The 27,756-nt window shown below is 39.4% G+C and overlaps 1 protein-coding gene across 1 annotated transcript in view; it reads right to left on the reverse strand.

Moving 5' to 3' along the window:
• Positions 1-27,466, reverse strand: part of LOC307267711 (melanocortin receptor 4-like) — a gene marked incomplete at both ends in the record, with an annotated part of 120,430 nt that extends 92,964 nt beyond the window's left edge. Inside the window, 3 exon segments of the mRNA XM_080050093.1 lie at positions 26,267-26,274; positions 26,276-27,162; positions 27,380-27,466. Coding sequence (XP_079906219.1) covers positions 26,267-26,274; positions 26,276-27,162; positions 27,380-27,466 — 982 coding nt within the window.
• Positions 27,467-27,756: the final 290 nt, after the last annotated feature.

The raw sequence follows: 27,756 nt of genomic DNA on the forward strand, positions 1-27,756 counted from the left end.
TATTCAAAACGTTTTTTTCAGCTATTATGCACTAAATTAAATGTACCTATGGATATTATAATTACTTTCTACAAAATCTGCTAGGAAATAAAACCCAAAATTCTACACACTGCAGGTTTAACTCTTTCTGAATATTCCCCAATATTAGCCTTTTCTCACTGGAAATACTGGATACTTATGCCTCCTCAATTGATTTATATGATTCCTATACATATAAAAAAAAATAAAAAAAAAATATAAAACAGAAATAAAAAATAAAAATAAAAATGCAAATCTAAAAACTATAAATACATACAAATAAATAAATAAAATAAAAATTATTCCCATGAAATAAATACATTATTTACCATTTGCTTGACGTATCCACATCTCCCTAGCATGCATTATACTGTATAACTTGCTAACAGCAGACATTGAGTATTATTTTCAGAGGTAAGAATTTTTTTCCTTTTATCATTTTTGTAGAGAAGGTGTCACATTTTCACTTCACTCGAAAAAGCTCAGATGAAGCAGCACTCGCGCAATTTTCTCACTTTGGTGTCTGATAGAAAATGGGAAATTTTACAACTATCCACCTCAAAATGAAACTGTTTACTGAATGGACATGAACGACAGTGAGTCAACTGCTTAGCGTTCAAGTACATTGACCCTGCGTTCCAATTCCCATACTTCCCTACTATTTAGTATGCCAAAAAAAGATTTAGGATGTCCCAATACATGCACATCAATTGTAGTATGCTGAAAATACATAAATGCCCCACTAACTTCAATAGCATTTTAGGAGTATTCATCTTTATTCTTGACATTTCTCAACATAATGAAAAAACATCTTCCTTATCTGATTTTTTTTTTCTCTCCTGTGGCCCTAAAACTCTTCTGTACTTTAGTGTGTAGTGTACTAAAAAGAAAGAGTATGTGATTTGGAACGCAGGGACAGTGTTATCAAGCCAAAGTTGTTTTGAACAGAAAAAAAAATCATCAAAATTGCTTCCTTTTGCCCTGATAATAGCGATGTGATGGTAGGAGTTGTTAACATACACTATTGTCATGTTACCTTGTTTTCTAGGTCGAGTTTCTATGGCAACTCAGCTTGAAGGGTTGGTGGGTAAAAGGCAGCAATGGTATGATGTCACTCCCACACCAGATGACTTAAGCTAGAAGGTAGAAAGACATTAGATTGAAGTAATATAGAGTTAAAGCTGGGGTATATGATTTCTGATTGGTCAAAGTTAACATGAGCTGACACTTTGACCAATCAGAGCGAGGCTCCGATTCTCTGTTCTTATTGGCTGTTGGGACTGTCCATTCACTTTGGCACGACTTTGTTGGTGTAGAGCGTGTCAGGGAGGGACCATAGGGGAGGGGACCAAAGAGAACAAGTGGAGCAGTTGAGGTATTTGGATTCTGAATCTCTATCTCAACTGCCATTTTCTCCCCAAATCCTCCACCCCAGCTTTAAAGGTGGAGTCAGTGATTCTGGAGAACGCTTGTTGTCAAAATCACTTTTTTCTTGTCTAAATCAGTGATTATCTCCTCACAATCTGCTACTTGTCTGTACTGTGTGCTGAAAACCCACCAAAGCAACTTGACGGTTTACAGAGCCTGGGCTGTGTATTTACGCCACCTTTCTTTTCAGTACACACTGTACAGACAGGTAGCGGATCATGAGGAGATATTCACTGATTTTTTTCACTGATAAGTATTTTTCAACAACAAGCGTTCTCCAGAATCGCTGACTTAGCTTAGTAATAGCTTGACAGGACCTTGACTTCCCATGGTTGTCCATTGTAGAGTGAATTCTCCTTTATAAAAACATGTGGTAAATCTTTTCTCAGAGAGTTGCAATTTTATGCCTCTATCCGTCCAGAAGTGTCAGACATCCAATATTTGTTCATCACACCCTCCTTCACTTTTTCACACCGACAACACATACAGTAGCTGCAGAAGGCAATTCACACACATACAGAAATAGCCCCCTGTAGAGTGACAAGGAGGAGTCTGAAGGGAGCTGAGGATTAAAGCTATAGTGCGTAACTTTTTTTTCATATGAAACGAATGTCGGTTACATTCAAGCCATCGCCAAATGAGTTGATTAAGCCCATCAGCTCCACAAAAACTCTCCCTGTATTTCTCAGTATGGCAGCGTTTACAAACTGGTGTCGACCCCCCCACCGAGACACTGGTGCAGTTTTCGAAAAAAAGCGGCCACGAAATGTTTCTGTTGTTATTTTAGCTCAATATATGCCATCAATGCACACGCATGGTAGCTTTCTTTCTTAGAGACCAATTCTATTCTGACCAATTCTGTTGTGAAAATCCCCAATTTCTTGTTTTACACACTGCATCTTTAAAGGGGCACTGTGTAATATGACATCATCAAGAAAGTTCTAGAATGCAACGCTCCCTGGGTAACCCCACCCCTTTTGAATAATAACAGAAGCTACAGTGGCCTTCAAGGACAAGAACAACTCTAAATTCAGATTATTGGCAGAGGTGATTTTACACCAATGAGGACATATTTATGAATGAGCATATTGATTTTAGCTAATAAATTACATAAAATGTTACACAGTGTCCCTTTAATATTGAATAACCAGCCATCTCAAAAGGCAGGGGAGAGGATCAGTATGCCACTAGCAAGGTAAGAAAGGGATGTGTGATATATCCATGTCAGCTCCTGTCAAGAGTAAGAGAATGTGTTGGGTGAGCTTGATGACCTTCTAGCACTGTGTGTCTCCTGTGAACTGTCCTGAATTCTGAGCAGTTTGGCCATGTAGCTAGTGGGAGGTTTAATATACGGATAAGACTATGGCTGTGGCAACACCTGAAGTCCTCCTGCATCCACACTATTCACATTTTACTTTAGTATTACCATGTAATCACCTGGTCAATGATTGAATTCCTTTGTGATTTTTCTCTAATTATGACATCTATTGCAGCATGTCCGTCCTGGGAGAGGGATCCCTTACTCTGTCGACTCTCCCTGAGATTTCTCAATTTTTTTCATCCCAGTAAAGGGTTTTTTACTGGGAGTTTTTTTCTCAGCCGAGCTAAGGGTGTAAGAGCAGAGTGTCATACTGTATGGAATGTAAAGCCCACTGAGGCAAATGTCTATTTGTGATATTGGGCTATACAAGTATTGTAAAAGCCCTACTAAGGTCGTCCCTCCTACATACTCAACATCTATATACATATACTCCATAATGTCTACTTAATGATCAATTGTGTATGTGAGGTTCGTTGGACCGTTAACACTGAAGTATACAGAAGCAATAAAGAATAACAAAATAAAAACTTCCATGTCGTTTGAAAAGACGCAATGCATTGTGGGGCGGTTGAGTAGGAAAAGTAACCTATCGATCCATACACAAAATCTCCCCGGGAGTTAGTACTCATCCAGGCATTTCTCGCCTACACAAACTCGCATACACAACCACAACATACTCAAATTGACGTCAACATGAGTATGAGTAGGAGGACGTTAGGGCTTTTCGAAAACAGCCTAAGACTTGTTTATTCTATTGCTTAGATTAAGGAGATGCTGATTTCATAGTATATAATGATTTTACCTTGCAGGCACAAGTATTTATATGCTAATTATTTAGATGTCTGCATACCTTGTCAGGTAAAGGAGCTACGAGGAAATTTTTAAATATTTCTGAAACAGTCTAATTTTTCCTCTGATGATCATCAATGACATGTAACAGCAAACGAGACCATCAGTGCAAAGAATGCTATTTTTATATAGTTTTTCTTAAAGTCTTTGTCATGTGTATACATTCACCCTGTAACTACAGCTGGCGTAGTAAAATAGCCACCGCTTTTGTCCAAAGGGGGCGCAAGAATGAACACAATCTGGAAGTTCCTTGGAGAGCCTTTACGTTTGAATTGACTTGCTTTTCAAAATGAGTGAAGACAGGGTTAGAGTAGCATGATCTCGATTTGCAGTATATAGTGGCTGTATTGCTGTGTGTACTAGTGCCGCTCAATTTCTTCCCTAAAGATCTCTCATTACATTGGTCTATTTCATCACTCAATTTGGCCCGCACCTGATTGTGTTTACCTGCTCAATTTAAGCAATGGAGCTCAGGGTTCACAAACTTTTGCACATACAAAAGTTGGCAAATAATTAGTTTTATTTGTTTTAACGATTGATTTCCGGAAAAGAAAAATGTGGAATTGATAAACAAACATCTGTTTCGTCATATAAAAAATACTGGTATTGATAAAAATGAATTAATAATGGTTAAACTCAATAAAATTCCAAAAGGCTCAAGGGGTTCACATACTTTTAAGCAGCACAATAGTGGCTGTATTGCTGTGTGTATTACATAACAGGCTCTAACATTATGTAATGGATGTTGTTGGTCTAAATCGAATCTCAAAAATCAATCTCCTTTTCACGTACAGAAAGCTCTAACCTTGGCTATTGAAGTCTGTATGTAGTTTTAAAAGAAACCATTATATGAGAAGGACTCTTTAGGTATCTGAATGGTGCACATACTGCATTCAGGTTGTCCTATTATCCCAAGCACTGCCCCTTTATTCTCACCCACCCACGGGAGCTAGCTAATCAAAGAGCTAGCCTTAACCTGCAGGAGCTATTGTATTGTGTTTCTTAGAAACATTGAAAGAAGGCCCCATTGATTGGACCAATTACACCTTGCAATGGTGATGTTTCTATGCCCACTAAGGCAGCACACGTACCGAGGCAGTGAATGTTAGCGAATATTAGAGAATAACTGATTCGTTATATGTCCTTTTTGACACTTGTTTTCATTTAAAGTTGGAGTCAGTGATTCTGGAAAAAGCTTGTTGTCAAAATATTAATTTTTTTTTTTATAAGTGAGTATCTCCTCAATATCTGCTACCTGTATGTTCTGTGTGTTGTGTGCTGAAAAATATCCAGTGTTAATACACAGCCTAGGCTCTGTGAACAAGCATGTTGCTAAAGCGCACACACACACACACACACACACACACACACACACACACACACACACACACGCACACACACACACACACACACACACAGTACTGACTGATTTCTGCAAAACCTCCTAAAATATATGTTATTCCATCTACTCAGTAGCTTTAAAATTATTAAGATCGTATTATTATTGCACGCAAATGCAGACACACACACACACACACACGTATACACACACACACATACACACACACACACACACACACACACACACAGTCTGACACTGTGACATGTTCTGTATTATCGTGTTCCAGCCCCTTCAATAAAGCTCATTAAATCGGATGAAATATTCAATAACAAAAGTGTTTTTTTATGACTGTACCATTACTTGAACTGAAAATACTGTGTGTGTGTGTGTGTGTGTGTGTGTGTGTGTGTGTGTGTGTGTGTGTGTGTGTGTGTGTGTGTGTGTGTCTGTGTCTGTGCGTATGTCTGTGTGTGTGCGTGCGTGCGTGTGTGACCGACATATTTGGTATTTTTTTGGAAACTCATCTATAATTCAAAATAAAGTAATTTTGTTTGGGTGAACTGGCATGACTCAGTCGGTGCTTTTTCATATTTTATTGGTTCCACTGAATGGGAAGCATTTACACTTGAGGCCAGTTCCGCCATGTTTTTAGACATGTTTTAAATGAGTACTTCATCATAAAATAATTCAAGTATAAAGCTGTAATTGCCATCGGTGACGTTGGTGGTAGGGGAGAACGGGGTAAGTAGGCACACTTTTTACTCTAGTGAGAATTGCTCATCACCTAAACATCTTTCAATAGTCATTCCTACATTAAATTGAAGCTTAAGGTGTTGGCTTGAAATGTGTACCCCTCACTTTTTCTATCTTATTGTAATAAAGAAGAAATTAATCATCAAAGACACCCTTACACATTGTGACAACCAACCCCATCAAGGGGTCGGTTGTCAAACACTATGGGGTTGTTTGTCACAATGTTATCTTAATGGGAATCATCTTAAAAAGAAGGCAAGCAAGTAGAACTAAATTTGAAAGTTTAATTGCATTGTCAAGTTGACAAATAGGCCTATATAACTTACTGTAGCCTTGGCAGCTGGTCTAGTTTGGGATGCACTAGGTTGTTTTGATTTTGTTGCCCTTTTTTCTTTTGCATGCTAGCTGCCTTTTCCTGCTCTATTCTTTCCTTCTCTGGGGTGTCAGTGAGGATACAGCTTGACAATTTATTTCGTTATTGGGTTCCTTTTCTGGCTGCAGCCTTGAGATAACAACCCCCCAAAAAATGTGACGACCAACCCCAACTTGAATTTCTTGCTAGCATCAAGGCCAACAACCATCTGACAACTAATTAGCTTGCTAACAACAATCTAAACTATAGTTTACCCTTCACACTTTGTATGGGTAACAAGTGTTTTGTTATAAACCCATTGTGTATAAGCCTAGAAGAAAAATACTGAGGAGCTAAATATTTTCAATTTGACATGAAAAACACAAACAGTCATCTCACCTCAAATTCAGCAGTCTAACTCCAAGGAAGACTATGTAGGTGACCTCTTATCCCAATTCTGGATATTTACATACCAAAATTTCACACACAGCGCCTTCTGGTTCCGAGATATAACGATTGTGACAACCAACCCGTGTGACAAATTACCCCGTTCTCCCCTATAGGCATGTCAAGGGCTGTATTCGAAAAGCCCTACTAACGTCTACTACTTAACATGTATATACTATATACTAAAAGCCCTACTAACGTCTTCACTCCTACATACTTAACATGTATATATACAACATACTGTCTACTTAACGATCGAGTGTGTATGCGAGGTTCGTCAGACCGTTTACACTGAAGTATACAGAAGCAATAAAGATTTTTTTTAAATACTTCCGTTTTCGTTTGAAAGGACGCAATGCATTGAGTAGCTTTGTGGGTTGAGAAGGAAAAGTAACCTATATATCGATCCATACACAAAATCTTCCCGGAAGTAAGTACTCATCCGGGCATTTCTCGCCTACACAAACTATTACTTTAATTTTCAGAATCACTCGGTTGCAGCACTTATTTACTTTAAAAAATAAAAAAAATAAATTAAAACAGTGATTTATACCTTTTTTTCCCTCTAAAAATGAGCGTTTGGGTAATTCAGCGAGTTTGGTAAATTGGTCGCATTGGCTTCAATTCTGGGAACTACTCCCTGACTCAGACACAGCTATCAACACTCACACGTTAACCTCCCGCAGAGATATGTTTGTTCGGTTTCTCGTCCATGCACCGGCGTTAATGTTGAAAATATAGCTGCATTGATTGGAACAGCTTGAACTAAACTTTGCCGGCTTGCACAAAGAACATGTTTCCAAGTTCCTAACAAGTGTTCCATAGAAGCACTGACATTCGTTTTTTTACTTTTTCATTAGAAATGGTCTCTACGTGATATAACTTCAGTCAGTTGTATGTGCCAAATGAGTTGGATGAAAGTTTCGCTCAGCTCCACAACACTCTCTCTGTATTTCTCAGTATGCCCCCCCCCCCCCCGACACTGGTGCAGGAGCTAAACAAAAATCCCAAGAAAAAGAGCCCAAGAAATGTTTCAGTTGTTGATTCTACTGCTAAGAAAAAAAAAACCCGAACGTACAGCAGAAGGTATAATAATCCATTTATTATCACTGAAGGCTTTGCCTCATGTAGACGCACCGACAGTGTTGTTCTAATTACTCAGAATTCCTCATGGGGGGGGGGGGGGGGGCACAAAAGTTACGCACTATGGCTTTAAAAATATTGCTTGTTCTTTGTCTTGTGAATTACTGGTAATACATTTCCTTTTTGGTTCCGGTCCTATGCCTCTCAAACAGGGAACAGTTTGTGACCGGCAGTGACTACTATTCATTTTCCTAAATTGCCTGATGTGTTTACTTGCTTTTGAAAAGCAGCCTTGAAAGGCACTAAATCAATTTAAGATATTAGTATTATTACATTTATTGTCCTATGTTCGTCAGATGAAAAATATTCAAATATCAAAGGTGTTGGTTCGTGCTGCAGTTTCTGCCAAAGCTAAGAGAAGAATTTCTAAAGTGACATTAGTATGTACATGAGTTCAACATTCCCTGTCCTTGGCGCATTGAGTCACTGATTGCAATAATGGGTCGAGTCTGTTGAAGTTTAATTGCGGACGTGACCTACCCTTTGACAAAAAAAATAGCCATTAAAGCAATAATGTAATTCAATGTTCATCAAAAATGAAACCTTGCAAGCTCAATTTTCTCTAACTGTTCATTGCCTGGACAAAGATGACATATATTCCAGAATCTACTCATCATGAAATTATCACACATTCAGACAATTTTTTTTAACGGTTGCTAGCCAATCACACATAAGTTTAGTATATTTTAAAATAATTCAGCAACAGTAAAGTGAATTTAAAGGTGCTCCGAGGAACTTTCAGTTTGTGTTAATTCTTGCACCCCCTTTGGACAAAAGGGGTAGTGTTTCTATTACGCCAGCTGTAGTTCCTGGGTGAGCGTATACCCATGACAAAGGCATTAAGAAAAACTATATATAAAAATAGCATTCTTTGCACTGATGGTCTTGTTTGCTGTTACATGTCATTTATGATCATAAGAGGAAAAATGAGACTGTTTCAGAAATATTCTAGAAGTTCCTCGTAGCACCTTTAAGTACAAAACTTCACAAAGTATTTCTCTGTGATTGTTGTGTTCCGCTTTCTAAAAATCAGAAGAAGTTTCCCTGACAACAGAACAAGGGGGGTTGTGACTCATCCCTGCAGGTAAACATTAGTATGTGCTTCAAAGTTTGAGTTCTTTAGTTTTGTATTCCTGTGTGTGTGTGTGTGTGTGTGTGTGTGTGTGTGTGTGTGTGTGTGTGTGTGTGTGTGTGTATGTCTGTGTGTGTGTGTGTGTGTATGTGTGTGTGAGTGCATGTGTGTAGGTGTGTGTCCTTGTAGCTACTTAAAGTATGTGTGGTGTGTGTGTGTGTGAGTGCATGTGTGCAAGCGCTCTGAGTGAGAGAAGAGCGCTATATAAATAAAATGTATTATTATTATTATTATGTGTGTAGGTGTGTGTCCTCGTAGCTACTTAAACTGTATGTGGTATGTGTGTGTGTGTAGGTGTGTGTCCTTGTAGCTACTTCAAGTATATTTCTAAGAAAAAGTTAGCAACAGTAAAGTGAATTCTAACAGAGCTTCTATAGGGAAAATAACATCTTACACAAGATGATGACTCATACAGAGCTTATGTTAAGTAACTGGCACTCACTTGATAAAAATAAGAATGTGATGGCCTTGATGGACAAACATCAACAGAGTAAACATGTAGCTGCTAATGCACTCCATTCAGTTCAACAGTCCGTACAATGTGCCTAGGCTCTGTAAACAACTGCAACGTTGTTCTGAGGTGCTAAGAGAAAAGTTGCTAATAGGGGACAACATAATGGCAGCAGTAGTTTCAGAGTTGTGGTCGTTAAAATCGATAGTTCTCTGTTTCTCCTGAGAGTAAATGTGTGTTAGCTAAAGACTGAGATACACGCATTGGAAAATTGAAGGGTTTTATTTAGACTGAGGTTTAAAGGGACACTGTGTAACATTTAAAGTAATGTATTAGCTAAAATCAATATCCTCATTCATAAATATGTCCTCATTGGTGTAAAATCACCTCTGCCAAAAATCCTGAGTGGAGAATTAGAAATATTAATATTGCATTTTGTACATTGAGCAGGCAGGTCTTATGGAGGCATCCATGTTTTTGGAATGTCATCGGGTGCATTGTTTAGAATTTAGATTTGTTCTTGTCCTTGAAGGCCACTGTAGCTTCTGTTATTATTCTAAAGGGTTGGGGTTACCCAGGGAGCGTTGCATTCTAGAACTTTCCTAGAACTTTCTTGATGATGTCATATTACACACTGCACCTTTAAAGAAGGAACGTGGTGGGCTCTCTTAATTAAAGGCGCAGTCCGTGATTCTAAAGAACGCTTTGTTGTCAAAATCACTTTTTGGTCAAAATCAGTGAATATCTCCTCAAGATCCGCTTGCTGTCTGTTCTGTGTGAAACAACGTTCTGTGTTAATACACAGCCTAGGCTCTGTAATCAGGCATGCTAGCTATGGTGCCCCCCCCCCCCCCCCCCCTTTTGTTCACATTGCCTTTGTGTGCATACCGATTCACATAGCCTAGGCTGTGTATTAAAGGTGCAGTGTGTAATATGACATCATCAAGAAAGTTCTACAAAGTTCTAGAATGCAACGCTCCCTGGGTAACCCCACCCCTTTAGAATAATAACATAAGCTACAGTGGGCTTCAAGGACAAGAACAATTCTAAATTCTAAACAATGCACCTGATGACATTCCAACTATGACGCTTTCAACATGGCGGCCATAGGCCTTGGTCCAAGATATGCAGAAATATGGACATATATGAGACCCTTTCTAAGGGAAAAAATAATAATTCAAAAAATGTTTTTCAGCTATTATGCACAAAATTAAATGTAGGGGAGAACGGGGTAATTTGTCACATGGGTTGGATGTCACATTCGTTATATCTCGCCACCAGAGCGCGCTAGCTCTGAAATGTTGATATAAAAAAGGTCCAGAATTGGGATCAGAGGTCACATACATAGACTTCCTTGGAGGAAGACAGCTGCATTTCAGGTGAGAGGATGTTTTGTGTTTTTCATGTCAAATTCAAAATATTTTGCTTCTCAGTATTTTTCTTCTAGGCTTTTACACAATGGGTTTATAACAAAACACTTGTTACCCTCAGAAAGTGTGAAGGGTAAGCTATAGTTTAGATTGTTGTTAGCAAGCTAATTAGTTGTCAGATGGTTGTTGGCCTTGATGCTAGCAAGAAATTCAGGTTGGGGTTGGTCGTCAAATTTTTTGGGGGGTTGGTTGTCACATGTTATCTCAAGGCTGCAGCCAGAAAAGGAACCCAATAACGAAATAAATTGTCAAGCTGTATCCTCACTGACACCCCAGAGAAGGAAAGAATAGAGCAGGAAAAGGCAGCTAGCAAGCAAAAGAAAAAAGGGCAACAAAATCAAAACAACCCAGTGCATCCCAAACTAGACCAGCTGCCAAGGCTACAGTAAGTTATGTAGGCCTATTTGTCAACTTGACAATGCAATTAAACTTTCAAATTTGGTTCTGCCTCATTGCCTTCTTTTTAAGATTTTTCCCATTAAGATAACATTGTGACAAACAACCCCATAGTGTGTGACAACCGACCCCTTGATGGGGTTGGTTGTCACAATGTGTCAGAGTGTCTTTGATGGTAAATTGCTTCTTCATTACAATAAGTTGGAAAAAAAGAGAGACACACATTTCAAGCCAACACCTTAAGCTTCAATTTAATGTAGGAATGGCTATTGACAGATGTTTTGGTGATGAGCAATTCTCACTAGAGTAAAAAGTGTGCCTACTTACCCCGTTCTCCCCTACTTATGGATATTATAATTACTTTCTACAAAATCTGCTAGGAAATAAAACCCAAAATTCTACACACTGCAGGTTTAACACCAGATTTTTTCTTGAGTGTGAAATCCCTTTTGATTCAAGACCCATACAGAGGTGGTTATACAGTATGACATTTCTGAGAGCGCTAGTCCTGCGTGGTTGGACGTACATGTCAATAAAGGCTTTTGTCCTCCTATGTTCCATGTCATTTTTCAAAATAAAACAGGTAGCTCAAATCAAGCGATCTGATTGGTTCCTAACTGAGATATAATGGGCGTATACAACTGCTATGACGTCCAATCAGTTTGCAGCTATGATGAGTTAGCAGGATCTCGTATCAATTTCTTTTTTATATGAACACAAAGTAAACTGAAGTCTCCTGTGTGTGTGTGTGTGTGTGTGTGTGTGTGTGTGTGTGTGTGTGTGTGTGTGTGTGTGTGTGTGTCTGCAGTCTCAATTCTCCTGTGTATTGACCTGTTGCTTCAACCTTCCTTTTCTGTCTGTAAGTGGGTTTTCACAATTTACAAACAGCGTATTGAGCAACATACTGTAGGAGATGGATAGAAATTGTATTAGCACTAGCAAGCTGGCTTTGTCTCGCTGCCCTTGCTCAAGTCTCACGTACTCTATTTGACAATCGGTGCGCCCAAGGATGTATCAGTTATAGCACTCACACTGCCATTGAAAGACAGTTTAAGATACACACACACACACACCAACACACACACACACACACACACACACACACACACACACACACACACACACACACACGCACACACACACACACACTACACAAAACTTTCAACATAAAAGGATTGCTGTACAATTCACACTGTCTGTTAAGTGCTACCAGGCAGTGCATGAGAAATACAATTTGTCTGCCTGTATTTGTTCTTTGTTATCATTATCTTTTAAATGCAATTTCTAATGTGTAATCTTGATGAATTTTACGCCCCTGTAAAGCACTTTGAATGGCCTGTGCTATAGAAATAAACTTGCCTGGCCTTGCCTACATGATAAACATCTCAAAAATTCACCGGTGCTTGAAAAAAAGTATGTTATTGCTTTTAAAAAGGTAGTAAAACTGGTGGAGTAAGCTGAAACAACGTCTCTTCATGAGCCTACAGTTGCTCTGGGCCTATTGTGAGGACTATACAAATGCACAGAGACATACAGTTAATGGATTGGATTTATATAGCGCTTTTCAAGGCACTCAAAGACGCTTTGGGTTCCAGGTTCCATTCATTCACACACAGTCATACTGGTGGTGGTAAACTACCATAGTAGCCACAGCTGCCCTGGGGCAGACTGACGGAAGCGTGGCTGCCATTCAGCGCCTACGGCCCCTCCGACCACCACCTCAAACATACAGCAGTCATACACATTCACACGAGGCAAGGTGGGTGAAGTGTCTTGCCCAAGGACACCACAACCATGACACTGGTGGCAGAGCGGGGATCGAACCGCCAACCCTTGGATCATTGGCCGACCCGCTCTACCAACTGAGCCACGGTTGGTTAGTATGCATTTAGTTTAGGTATTGTGCAAGTTCTATTGTAATGGTTTCTTTTGGGTAAAAATAATTAGTCTAGAAAAAGCAACCACAAAGCTTTCAATGCATTTTATATCTGTAGTCTTGGTCTCAAAACTTCTGGGAGTCTGTGCTTGAGTGTTTACTGCAATCAGCCCTTTGAAATGTTTCTCATCTTCTCCTCCCATCACTGTTATTTTCTGCTATTTCTATTCTTATGGACGTTGTTTTTCTTTCTGAGATTATGTCACACACACACACACACACACACACACACACACACACACACACACACACACACACACACACACACACACACACACAGATGTTGTTATGGCAACTGAAGCACTCATTAGCTTCCCCACTCTCTGTCACAGACACACACACACACACATGCACACACACACACACACACACACGCACACACACACACACACACACACACACACACACACACACACACACACACACACACACATACACATTATTTATAAGTCACAACATGCCTGGAACAAAGCCAGAGTCATATCAACATGTCCACAGATTGTTGAAAACTGTAAAAAAAAAAAAACATAACAGAAATGGAAAAGTTAAAATAAGTTGTTCACACTTTGCATTATAATTGAAATATCGTGATTATGTATGGCAGCAAAATCAGTCATGTTTGCATCGCTCTCACTGTCCCCCCCCCCCCCCACCCCCCGTTTAAACCTGCAGTGTGTAGAATTTTGGGTTTTATTCCCTAGCAGATTTTGTAGAAAGTAATTATAATATCCATAAGTACATTTAATTTAGTGCATAATAGCTGAAAAAATGTTTTTGAATTATTTTTTCCCCCTTTAGAAAGGGTCTCATATATGTCCATATTTCTGCAAATCTTGGACCAAGGCCTAGTGCCGCCATCTTGAAAGTGCCATAGTTGGAATGTCATCAGGTGCATTGTTTAACATTTAGAATTGTTCTTGTCCTTGAAGGCCACTGTAGCTTCTGTTATTATTCAAAAGGGTTGGGGTTACCCAGGGAGTGTTGCATTCTAGAACTTTATAGAACTTTCTTGATGATGTCATATTACACACTGAACCTTTAATACAAAAAACTAAAAATATGTTGATGACAAAAAATATGGCGTAATGTATATTATTGTTATGCACTGTTCTATATACTAAACAGAAGCTGTGTCAGTTGAAATGAGTATAATCACCTACTTACACTAACAATGAAGTTTCGGAGCTCTTCTGGGGTATTGTAGAGTCCTCAAATGGCCTGGATTTAAAAAATATTTTTTTCTTAGCCGAGAATGATTCTTGAACCTTCATTTGCAAGTGATGTGCCCTCCCTTGAATGTGGCCTTTAGTCCTGCTGTTAGCCCTGATGGTTGTGTGTGTGTGTGTGTGTGTGTGTGTGTGTGTGTGTGTGTGTGTGTCTGTGTCTGTGTCTGTGTGTGTGTCTGTGTGTTTCTGTGTCTGTGCATGTGTCTATGACTGTGTGTCTGTAACTGTGTGTGTGTGTGCGTGTGTCTATGTCTGTAACTGTGTGTGTGTGTGTGTGCGTGTGCCTGCCTGCCTGCGTGTGTGTGTGTGTGCGTGTGTCTATGACTGTGTGTCTGTAACTGTGTGTGTGTGTGTGTGTGTGTGTGTGTGCGTGCCTGCGTGTGTGCGTGCCTGCATGTGTGCGTGCCTGTGTGTGTGTGTGTGTGTGTGTGTGTGTGTGTGTGTGTGTGTGTGTGACGGTCTCTGTCTCGCTCCATGCTTATCGCGCTGCCCTCACGGGGGATTTGGGCACATTAGAACCATGTTTACTCAGCTCTCGCCAACCCCAGCCACGGCAAATAATTCAGGCATTCGCTTCCAAGTCAGTCCCCTCTCTGTTAGTTCCATTAACACACCGCATGTGTAGTGTGTCCCTAATTCCCAAATAGTCATTATCTAAAAGAAATGTGCCATGCAATGTGAGTAGAAAGTGCTGGCCCCTTAATTCTTAGTCATGTGGTAGAGGTTTAGTGTTTAGTGTAAATGAATACAAACAAATAATCCAATCCAAGCCATTTAAACATATATATTCAGCCCTGGATAAAATCAAGAGACCAGTCTGGATTTTTCTTAAATCTTTATCTCTACATTACTTATTGAAAATGCTCTTAATTACATTATTTTCATTGTGAATTTGATAGAAATGTTGTCAGAAGTTTATATCATAAAATCAAAATGGTCATTCTACTCAAACATATGCCTCTAAAGAGTAAAACAAGAGACACTGAACATTGGGAGTGGTCTCTATTTTTTACCGGAGCTGTATATATTTTATTGTAGGAGCAAAAATAGGTTATCATCTTACTGGTATTTTTTCACATTACCGGAAGCCTATTATAATAACAATTAAAAGTATAACTAGAAAGGAAATAATAGTCAGAGGAGATAATGTCAATAAAAATGTAAAGAGAAAAAAAATATTTGATGTACTGTATATATGTGTGTACTGTATGTATGTAGAGTAAACATGGTTCTTAACACACACACACACACACACACACACACACACACACACACACACACACACGAAATTATACTAATTTTAAACTAACATAGCATTAGCATTCTGTCTATGGTTGTTTTCTGTGTGGAGGAATAATTGTGTTTACATTATACAGGCGAGGCAGTCAGGCGAGTTAGTGATACTGCTGAAACCGGTAGTCTGGTTTAAGAAGATATACAATACACACACACACACACACACACACACACACACACACACACAGTTAGTCAGTCACACACACACATACACACACACACACACACACACAGTTTGTGTATCACACACGCAAAAACACACACACACACACAACCATAACAGCAGGACTAAAAGCCACATTCAAGGGAGGGCATATCACTTGCAAATTAGGGTTGAATAATCATGCTAAATATCCCTGTTTTTTATTTTTCAATCCAAGCGATTTGAGGACTGTACAATACATCAGATGAGCTCAGAAACATGATTTAAAGTGTTTGTAGCTGAAATTACACTCATTTTAAACTAACATAGCATCAGGCGAGTTGGTGACACAGCTGAAACCGGTATGTCTGGTTTAAAGAAGATATACAATACACACACACACACACACACACACATAGACAGACACACACACACAAACACGCACGCACACACACACACACACACACAAACAAACACTCACACACACAAACACGCACGCACACACACACACACAGTCTCTCCCTCCCCCCACACACACACACACACGCATGCATGCACACACACACACACACACACACACACACACACACACACACACACACACAAACAGTCTCTCTCTCCACACACACACACACACACACACACACACACACATATCCCGGCAAAATAATTGTGATGATGGATGGTGTGCTGAAACTTAGACTTGTTGCTGTAATGATGCGGTTAGTAAACTTTCATATCAGAAGTACGGGTCATTTAAAGTTCACTTTCCTCCGGTACATCTGCCTCCTCCATCCATCCTACCCAGGGAGCTGACATCACGACCTTATGTCTCAGCTAGCCTCCGGAAAAAAACGTGTCCCTGCCTACAAAATAACATACTTTTTCTTATTACCACACTACATACTAAAGCACAGAAGAGTTTAAGGGCCACAGCAGAGAGAAAAAAATCAGATAAGGAAGATTTTTTTTTCATTATGTTGAGAAATGTCAAGAATAAAGACAAATACTCCAAAATGCTATTGGAGTTAGTGGGGCATTTATGTATTTTCAGCATACTACAATTAACGTGTATGTATTGGGGACATCCTAAATATATTTCTGGCATACTAAATAAATAGTTCCCTGGTTTTGAAGACAATTTGTTTCCACTACAGCATTTAGCTAGTAGTAGTAAAAAGAATAAAAAAATATTAAAATTTTAAAGATTTATGTTTAGAAGTTATTGGCATTTGTTTTTCAAAATAGACTTGGTAGAAATGGAATATGATAGATAGATAGATAGATAGATAGATAGATAGATAGATAGATAGATAGATAGATAGATAGATAGATAGATAGATAGATAGATAGATAGATAGATAGATAGATAGATAGATAGATAGATAGATAGATAGATAGATAGATAGATAGATAGATAGATAGATAGATAGATAGATAGATAGATAGATAGATAGATAGATAGATAGATAGATAGATAGATAGATAGATAGATAGATAGATAGATAGATAGATAGATAGATAGATAGATAGATAGATAGATAGATAGACAGACAGACAGACAGACAGACAGATAGATAGATAGATAGATAGATAGATAGATAGATAGATAGATAGATAGATAGATAGATAGATAGATAGATAGATAGATAGATAGATTATAGCTTTGAACTTGACAAATCCTATACTTTTTTTATTAGAGCATGTTGGAGACATGTCTGAAGTAATTACTGTCCCTCAAGTGTCCAGTGTAGAAGCCTCTTACCCTGGGTTGTAACTCTTTTCAATTATTGTCGAGGGTTTGTTGGAAATTGGAGGAAAAAAATTGAGCCCTTATCTAGACATGTGAAGTGAACCAAACAATAGGTGGAGGATGGATGGATGGATGGATGGATGGATGGATAGATAGATAGACAGACAGACAGACAGACAGACAGACAGACAGACAGACAGACAGACAGACAGACAGACAGACAGACTGGTTGGTTCTAACTATTTTATTTGCCCTGCTGAAAAGTGTAGTATTAAACCAAGGCAGCATGATGAACTCACACTGACATTTTTCTTCCATCATGTTCAAGTTAAAAGTTAAAAGTGCAGTTCCTTGCAACGAGACGGTTGAGACGTTCTAAAACTGGACCTTGTGATTTGACATGTTGAATCTTCTGCGACGCCTTGCAACGCGCTGCAACGCGCTGCAGTTCACACTGCTGCGATTTATACCCCGCGACGTTCTAAAACCGTCTCGTCGCAAGCAGTTGCAAGGCGTATCTTTGGTCTGAACTGGGCTTTAAAAGCAATTTCTAATGTCTAATCTTGATGTGTTGTGTGCCCCTGGAAAGCACTTTGAATGGCCTTGAGTCTGAATTGTGCTATATAAATAAACCAGCCTTGCCTTGCCTTGCCTTACCTTGCCTGACATTTGGCAGATTAAAAGTTAATTTTCATCTTTGATTTCATTACAACCCGAAAGTCCTAATTAAGAATTAATTGCGATCCATTTGTCACACCGATGCTTCTGGAACCAAACGGAATATATGAATGAATGTTTTTGTTGACTTCACTTTGATTTATTCAAGGTGGTTAAAAACCTGAGGGCTAGTTTCACATCACACAAACCTGACACAAAACTTTCATTGACATTTGACTAAAAACATTTTTAATTGCATAGTTTTTTTGAATGGGAAGTTGTTGAGGAAAAAATAGTTTTATTTCTCTGCTTATGAAGTCAACAACCAATTCATTGTGTAAGGGTTAAAGGTGCAATGTGTAACATTTTAATATTTAGTGGCATCTAGTGGTGAAAAGGTCTAGATTGCAATGGTCCCTTGGTAACCCCTTTGTTTTCAATAATAACAGAAGCTACAGTGGCCTTCAAGGACAAAAAGCTAGTTACTAAAGATGGCATCATCCACCACTGCCTCAAGTCTTTACACAATATCAAGTGATGAGGTGAAGATGTATAAAGTTTTGTATTCTATAGTAGGGGAGAACGGGGTAAGTAGGCACACTTTTTACTCTAGTGAGAATTGCTCATCACCTAAACATCTTTCAATAGTCATTCCTACATTAAATTGAAGCTTAAGGTGTTGGCTTGAAATGTGTACCCCTCACTTTTTCTATCTTATTGTAATAAAGAAGAAATTAATCATCAAATACACCCTTACACATTGTGACAACCAACCCCATCAAGGGGTCGGTTGTCAAACACTATGGGGTTGTTTGTCACAATGTTATCTTAATGGGAATCATCTTAAAAAGAAGGCAAGCAAGTAGAACTAAATTTGAAAGTTTAATTGCATTGTCAAGTTGACAAATAGGCCTACATAACTTACTGTAGCCTTGGCAGCTGGTCTAGTTTGGGATGCAGTGGGTTGTTTTGATTTTGTTGCCCTTTTTTCTTTTGCATGCTAGCTGCCTTTTCCTGCTCTATTCTTTCCTTCTCTGGGGTGTCAGTGAGGATACAGCTTAACAATTTATTTCGTTATTGGGTTCCTTTTCTGCCTGCAGCCTTGAGATAACATGTGACAACCAACCCCCCAAAAAATGTGACGACCAACCCCAACTTGAATTTCTTGCTAGCATCAAGGCCAAGAACCATCTGACAACCACTATCTAAACTATAGCTTACCCTTCACACTTTGTATGGGTAACAAGTGTTTTGTTATAAACCCATTGTGTAAAAGCCTAGAAGAAAAATACTGAGGAGCTAAATATTTTCAATTTGACATTAAAAACACAAACAGTCGTCTCACCTCAAATTCAGCAGTCTAACTCCAAGGAAGACTATGTAGGTGACCTCTGATCCCAATTCTGGATATTTACATACCAAAATTTCACAGACAGAGCCTTCTGGTTCCGAGATATAACGATTGTGACAAACAACCCGTGTGACAAATTACCCCGTTCTCCCCTACTTCTTCTTATTCGTCTTCCAACAGGTGCATTTCCCCAGGACGCCCACTGTATATAAAAATGAATACGGACGTTAAGTTTGTCCATTCTATGCTACTGTAGAAACATGTCAAAATGGCAGCCTCCATGTAGGGGGGACCTACTCCTATGCAGATATAAAATGCTCATTCTAAGGATATAAATTAAAAATAAATACTTATTCTCGAGCGATTATACACGAACACACTAACATACGTATTACATTTTTATGCCAATAAATTCTACGCACTGCTCCTTTAAAGTCTGTACCCTAGAATAAAAGCAGTCCAACAGAGCTGTTGTTTAGGTGGCAGTTTTAACTTTATTGAAGTTTGCAGCGATTCACAGCGGACGCAGTGGTCAAGCAAAACACCTTTGTTTCAGCACACACACATTAATTAAATTCCAGACACTTTTGAAGCTTTTAACAGATACATTTTACGCTAAAGCTGGGGTGGAGGATTTGGGGAGAAAATGGCAGTTGGGATAGAGATTGGAATCCAAATACCTCAACTGCTCCACATGTTATCTTTGGTCCCTCCACTATGGTCCCTCCCTGACACGCTCTACACCAACAAAGTTGTGCCAAAGTGAATGAGCCTCGCTCTGATTGGTCAAAGTGTACAGCGCATGTTAACTTTGACCAATCAGTAATCATGTACTCCAGCTTTAACGTCAATTTTCTTGTGTATTTTACAAGCTTAGAAATGAACTTCAAGTTTTTTTGAAAAAGGCATAAATAAATAAATAAATAAATAAATAAATAAATAAATAAATAAATAAATAAATAAATAAATAAATAGAAAAATAAAATAAAATAAAATAAAATAAAATAAAATAAAATAAAATAAAATAAAATAAAATAAAATAAAATAAAATAAAATAAAATTAAATTAAATTAAATTAAATTAAATTAAATTAAATTAAATTAAATTAAATTAAATTAAATTAAATTAAATAAATAAGGTATTAATCAAAAGTAGCATTTATACATTGGCTATAAATCTTTTTTTTTTCTTCTGAAATACTGTCACAGGAGACACGGTTGCTCTTTGCTTCACAGTGCAACATATTTAAGGCCAGGATAGAAAGCAAAGAGTTAAGACAACAACACACACACATAAAAATACATTCAGTAAGATCTCTCCTGAAAAATAGATCTCTATATATCTATATATGGTCACAGTTTGCATGCTGTGTGAGTGAGAACAGCCCATGTGATGTGCAAAAGGAACACAATTATCTACAACAGAATATACAAGAGCTTCCATTTTGATTTGCAAAACAACATACAGTGGGCTTGCAAAAGTATTCATACCCCTTGAACTTTTCCAAATTTTTTCATCAATTAACAAACACACCACTTCATAATGTGCCACTGTGTGTTGGTCTATCATATTAAATGAAATACCAATAACATAAATGTACGTTTGTGGTTGTAACGTGACAAAATGTAGAAAAATCTCAAGGGGTATGAATACTTTCACAAGCCACTGTATGTCATTAGTCAGAGTGGACTAGCAGGGTCATTGTTTCTGCCATCGCCATTTTGTTTAAATCAAAATCCTGCCCTGCGTTCCAATCCCCATACTTCCATACTATTTAGTATGCCAGAAAAAGATTTAGGATGTCCCAATACATGCATGTCAAGTGTAGTATGCTGAAAATACATAAATGCTCAACTAACTCCGAAAGCATTTTGGAGTATTCGTCTTTATTCTTGACATTTCACAACATAATGAAAAAAAAAAACTTCCTTATCTGATTTTTTTTTCTAAAACTCTTCTGTACTTTAGTATGTAGTGTAGGAAAAAGAAAAAGTATGTGATTTGGAACGCAGGGATGTTAAGCGAAAAATAAAGTGACATTATACGTCCATTTTTGGGTTAAAAAATACATGTTTGTGTCCTTTTTTTAAATCTGACACGGGGGTCTTTAAAAACTGCATCCCTGATCAGGTAAAGTTGTAAACATTGCCATCAGGGAGCCACAAGTTGCATACTAGAAGAAAGGCATGGTGACCACTCCCGTTGTTCCCCCCCATTTGTCTACAAGCATACAATGCTTAAAGCTGGGGTGGAGGATTTGGGGAGAAAATGGCAGTTGGGATAGAGATTCGAATCCAAATACCTCAACCGCTCCACTTGTTCTCTTTGGTCCATCCCCTATGGTCCCTCCCTGACACGCTCTACACCAACAAAGTCGTGCCAAAGTGAATGGACAGTCCCAACAGCCAATAAGAACAGAGAATCGGAGCCTTGCTCTGATTGGTCAAAGTGTCAGCTCATGTTAACTTTGACCAATCACAAATCATATACCCCAGCTTTAATAGCTGCCATCTTTTGTGTGTGATAAATACACTGATATACATTTGTTAAAGTCATGTTATAAATCTCTGAACATATCATATCAACCCTCGTTTCTGTAAATGTGCAGCTTCTTACAGTATGTCTTGACCCCTTTTAAAACAAGAACGATTGATGTTCTAACTCTAATACCCTGCTTTTTAGATGATATATATATACAGTTAACAGACAGTTTACATGTCAGCACGAAAAAATAAATATATAATAACAATAATGATCCAAAGTATTTCCATTTAAAATTAGCTATTTTACAAATAAATAAATAAATAATAATAATAATTAAAAAAAATAGCTATTTTACATTGTCTTTCATATTTTTTTTGCTGGTGGTTTTTACCTTAGAAAAAAAAAGAAAAAAATCGTCTTGGTACATTTTTTAAAAACACTACAGTTATGCAGGCTGCTGATTCCTGTACTTCCTGTCTCCATAGTGGCACATAATACATGGGAAATTAATGAGGTCTTTCACCCCATCATGAGGTCTTTCACCCCATCATTTCCTTTTTCAATGAAGTTAAATGTCACAGATAATTGTATACATTCATTGCAATGCAGAAACAGAACAGAAGGCATATATGCATGTATACATGCCAGAAATAGAGGTTCCATTTCTCGCAGTGTGCAATAAAAAATCCTCCCATATGTTTTCATTATGAGGTGGATTACACTCTCAAACATGGAGGTAGTCTGTCCTATATACAATGGCCAATATGTCACACACACACACACACACACACACACACACACACACACACACACACACACACACAGAGTTAATGCACTGTGGGATTTAGGCTCAACGTTGCAGCAGACATGTGACATTTACTGTACCATATGCAGTGGTATACAGTATCTCACAAAAGTGAGTACACCCCTCACATTTCTTCAAATATTTCATTATATCTTTCCATGGGACACCACTGAAGAAATGACACTTTGATATAATGTAAAGTAGTCAGTGTCCAGCTTGTATAACAGTGTAAATTTACTGTCGCCTCAAAATAACTCGACACACAGCCATTAATGTCTAAACTGAAGGCAACAAAAGTGAGTACACCCTTAAGAAAAAAATTCCAAATTGGGCCCAAAGTGTCAATATTTTGTGTGGCCACCATTATTTTCCAGCACTGCCTTAACCCTCTTGGGCATGGAGTTCACCAGAGCTTCACAGGTTCCCACTGGAATCCTCTTCCAACCATTCATGACGACATCACGGAGCTGGTCGATATTAGAGACCTTGCGCTCCTCCATCTCCTGTTTTAAGAAGCCCCAAAGATGCTCAATAGGGTTTATGGCTGGAGACATGCTTGACCAGTCCATCACCTTTACCCTCAGCTTCTTAAGCAAGCCACTGGTCATCTTGGAGGTGTGTTTGGGGTCGTTATCATGTTGCAATACTGCCAAGCGGCCCAGTTTAAGAAGGTTGAGTGCACTTTTTCAGCATCATACCAAGAGGTTGGCTTTGGAAAATAGACCTATGAATACTGCCAGCATTGCTGCAGGGCTTGAAGGGGTGGGGGGTCAACCTGTCAATGCTCAGACCATACGCCACACTCTGCATCATACTGGTCTGGCTGTCATCCCAGAAGGAAGCCTCTTCTAAAGATGATGCAAAAGAAAGCCCACAAACAGTTTGCTGAAGACAAGCAGACTATGGACATGGATCACTGCAACCATGTCCTGTGGTCTGATGAGACCAAGATAAACTTATTTGTTTCAGATGGTGTCAAGTGTGTGTGGTGGCAACCAGGTGAGGAGTACAAAGACAAGTGTGTCTTGCCTATAGTCAAGCATAGTGGTTGGAGTGTCATGGTCTGGGGCTGCATGAGTGCTGCCAGCACTGGGGATCTACAGTTCATTGAATTCTAACATGTACTGTGACATACTGAAGCAGAACATGATCCCCTCCCTTCGTAAACTGGGCCGCAGGGCAGTACTGCAACATGATAACGACCCCAAACACACCTCCAAGACGACCACTGCCTTGCTAAAGAAGCTCAGGGTAAAGGTTATGGACTGGCGAAGCATGTCTCCAGCCATAAACCCTATTGAGCATCTTTGGGGCTTCTTAAAACAGGAGATGGAGGAGCGCAAGGTCTCCAGTATCCACCAGCTCCTTGATGTCGTCATGAATGGGTGGAAGAGGATTCCAGTGGGAACCTGTGAAGCACTGCTGAACTCCATGCCCAAGAGGGTTAAGGCAGTGCTGGAAAATAATGGTGGCCACACAAAATATTGACACTTTGGGCCCAATTTGGACATTTTAACTCAGGGGTGTACTCACTTTTGTAACGGGCAGTTTAGACATTAATGGCTGTGTGTCGAGTTATTTTGAGGGGACAGTAATTTTACACTGTTATATAAGCTGTACACACGCTACTTTACATTGTATCAAAGTGTCATTTATTCAGTGGTGTCCCATGGAAAGATATAATGAAATATTTGAAGAAATGTGAGGGGTGTACTCACTTTTGTGAGATACTGTATATGGTATAATGAAATATACCAATACGTTCTCAAAGATAAGCATGGTATTTAAAAAAAAAAAAAAATTCATTTTCTTTAAAAGCAAACAAGAACAATTGTGCAAGGTAGATAGACACATTTCCGAGTGAGGGAGAAAAAGAGAATGATTTGAATGCAAATGAACCACAGTTTGAGCGCGTGTGTGTGTGTGTAGTGTGTAATATACATGCTGGTAAAAAGCTACATCAAATTGCATTTTAGAACAGCGTTAAAGCTGGGGTGGAGGATTTGGGGAGACAATGGCAGTTTGGATAGAGATTCAAATCCAAATACCTCAACCGCTCCACTTGTTCTCTTTGGTCCCTCCCCTATGGTCCCTCCCTGACACGCTTTACACCATCAGAGTCGTGCCAAAGTGAATGGACAGTCCCAACAGCCAATAATAACAGATAATCGGAGCCTCCCTCTGATTGGTCAAAGTGTACAGCTCATGTTAAATTTGACCAATCAGAAATCACATACCCCAGCTTTAACTACTTGACAAAATAGTTTAAATGTGTCCACATACTATTTCACAAGGTCTTTGTAAACATACCTCTTCAGCAGCTTGACTCATAAACCCACAAGTGAGAAACCTATGTATAATATAACATACAGCTCTAGAAACAATTAAGAGACCACTCCAAATGTTCAGTGTCTCTCGTTTTACTATTTATAGGCATATGTTTGAGTAGAATGAACATTTTGGGTTTATAATATAAACCACTGACAACATTTCTACCAAATTTCAATATTTTTTTTTTACATCAAGAGCATTTTCAATAAGTAATGTAGAGATGAAGATTGAAGAAAAATCCAGACTGGTCTCTCAATTTTTTTCCGGAGCTTTATATACTGTATGTAATAATGTACAGCCATAGTAAAGGGCGCAAGAGAACCTTAGTACACTGCGATTATAGCCCAAAAACTCAAAAGTCCGTATTTTGTCCAAGTTTTGTTTCCATAGCAGTTTGTGTCCATCAGCATTGTATCCTTGCTGACACTCCAAACAGGCAGCTTAAAGCTAGTGTGTAACTTTTTCATATAAATTAATGTTGGTTATATTCAAGCCGGCGCCAAACGAGTTGACACAAAGTTCATGAAGTCTATCAGCTCCACAAAACTCTCTCTGTATTTCTCAGTATGGCAGCGTTTACAAACTGGTGTCGCCTCCTGACACTGGTGCAGGAGCTCAGAAAAATCCCAAGAAGAGCCCAAGAAATGTTCCAGTTGTTGATTCCACTGCTGAGTAAAAACCTGGACGTACAGCAGAAGGTATAACATCCATGTGCCATCACTGAAGGCTTTACCTCATGTTGATGTCACCGACTGTGTTGTTGTAATTACTCAGAATTCCTCATGGGGGCGGCAGAAGATACGCACTATATCTTCAAACACTCACACACACACATTGTGTCCGCCAGCGTTGTAGCTCCGCTGACAGTCTAACAGGCAGCTCACACACACACACACACACACACACACACACACACACACACACACACACACACACACACACACACACACACACACACACATTGCTTTTATTCTTTTTTACAGAAATGCTTAGTGAAAAAACGTCTGGACTTGAAGAGAAAATGCATTGATTGCGGGGCTTACGACTGATCATTAGAATCAACAACTTCAGAGTTTCGTTTTTCTAAGCTTCTCCCAGATTGTGTGTATCAGTGTTGGAGCCCTGCCAAAACGCTGGCAGCTCACACACACACACACACACTGACACACACACACACACACACACACACACACACACACACACACACACACACACACACACACACAGACTAGAGCACATGTGAGCAGCAGAAAATGTCCTTGAAGGTTTTCCTCATCTCCTGACTCCGGAAAGCGTAAATGATCGGGTCGATGACTGAGTTGCACATGATGAGGATGAGGTACATGTTGAAGTGGGACATGAAGCAGGTGCAGTAAGGGTTCCTGGGACACGTTATCATCAGAATCAGATGGAGAAAGAAAGGCGCCCAACACACTACGAAAACCCCCAACAGAATCGTCAGCGTTATGGCACCTTTCATGTTGGCCCGCTGTTGAATCGGCGCATTTCCCGGCAGAACGGCAATCCTTTTCATGTGCAAACGCGCCAGCAAGAACATATGGACGTAGAGCGAAGCCATCAAGACCAGCATAGTGAAAAACATAGTGATGAGGCAGATGAGAACCGTGGTGCTTTCCGAGTAGATAATGAACAAGATCCCAGATACGGTACAGCAAGTCCAGATGCTGGCAATGACCAACACCGCCCTCCTCATGGTCACTATGTTGTGATAGCGCAGCGCGTAGAATATGGTGATGTAGCGGTCGATGGCTATGGACAGCAGGCTACAAATCGACGCCAGCAGGGAGCTACAGATGAGCGAATCGAACACGTTGTCCATGCTTTTGATCAGCGTCACGGGGATGCTCAAATTCCCGCCGTTTATCAGCGCTATGACGATGGTCTCGGATGCGTTGGACACGCTCACCAGCATGTCCGCGACGGCCAGGCTGCAGATGAAAAAGTACATGGGCGAGTGGAGGTTCTTGTTTTTGGCGATGGCAGTGACAACTAAGATGTTCTCGAGCAAACTGATGATGCCCAGAGTGAGGAAAACCTCCGTGGAGATGGGCAGCTGTTCGTAGCAGCCAGTCGAAGACCCCTTCCCCTGGCCGGACACCTAAATCAAATCAAATCAAATCAAATCAGTTTTATTTTTATAGCCAAATATCACAAATAGACATTTGCCTCAGTGGGCTTTACATTCCATACAATATGACACCCCTCTGCCCTTACACCCTTAGCTCGGCTGAGGAAAAACTCCCAGTAAAAAACCCTTCACCGGGATTAAAAAGGAATTGAGAAATCTCAGGGAGAGTGGAAGGTATCCCTCTCACCTCTTTGTTAGGGGGCTCAATCACGCCCGACGACTGGCTCCTGTTGAGGTAGCCTTGGATCAATCCGTGGAATTCCGTGGTGTTCATGGTAACTCCTTTTTGAAACCCCCCCGCCCCCCTTTGCTCCCACCACCTCTCTTCTTTGGGTTAGGTCTGTCCTTGTCCCCTTGTTATTTGTACATCTCTGCTGACGATCCTTTTGTGTTCCGTCCGAGATCAGCAATTTGTTTGCTTCACACACCTGATGCTGCTTCTGAAGCTCTTGCTGTTGAAACTCTAACCCTGAAACAGTCACGGAATATTCTTGTAATTTCTCCACTCCAGGGGAGACTTAGCTGTAGTAAGCGGTCGGATGAATACTCCATGAAAAAGTAGAT

This window comes from Ammodytes marinus, assembly GCF_949987685.1.
Source record: "Ammodytes marinus genome assembly, chromosome: 21".
NCBI classification, from domain to species: Eukaryota; Metazoa; Chordata; class Actinopteri; order Uranoscopiformes; family Ammodytidae; genus Ammodytes; species Ammodytes marinus.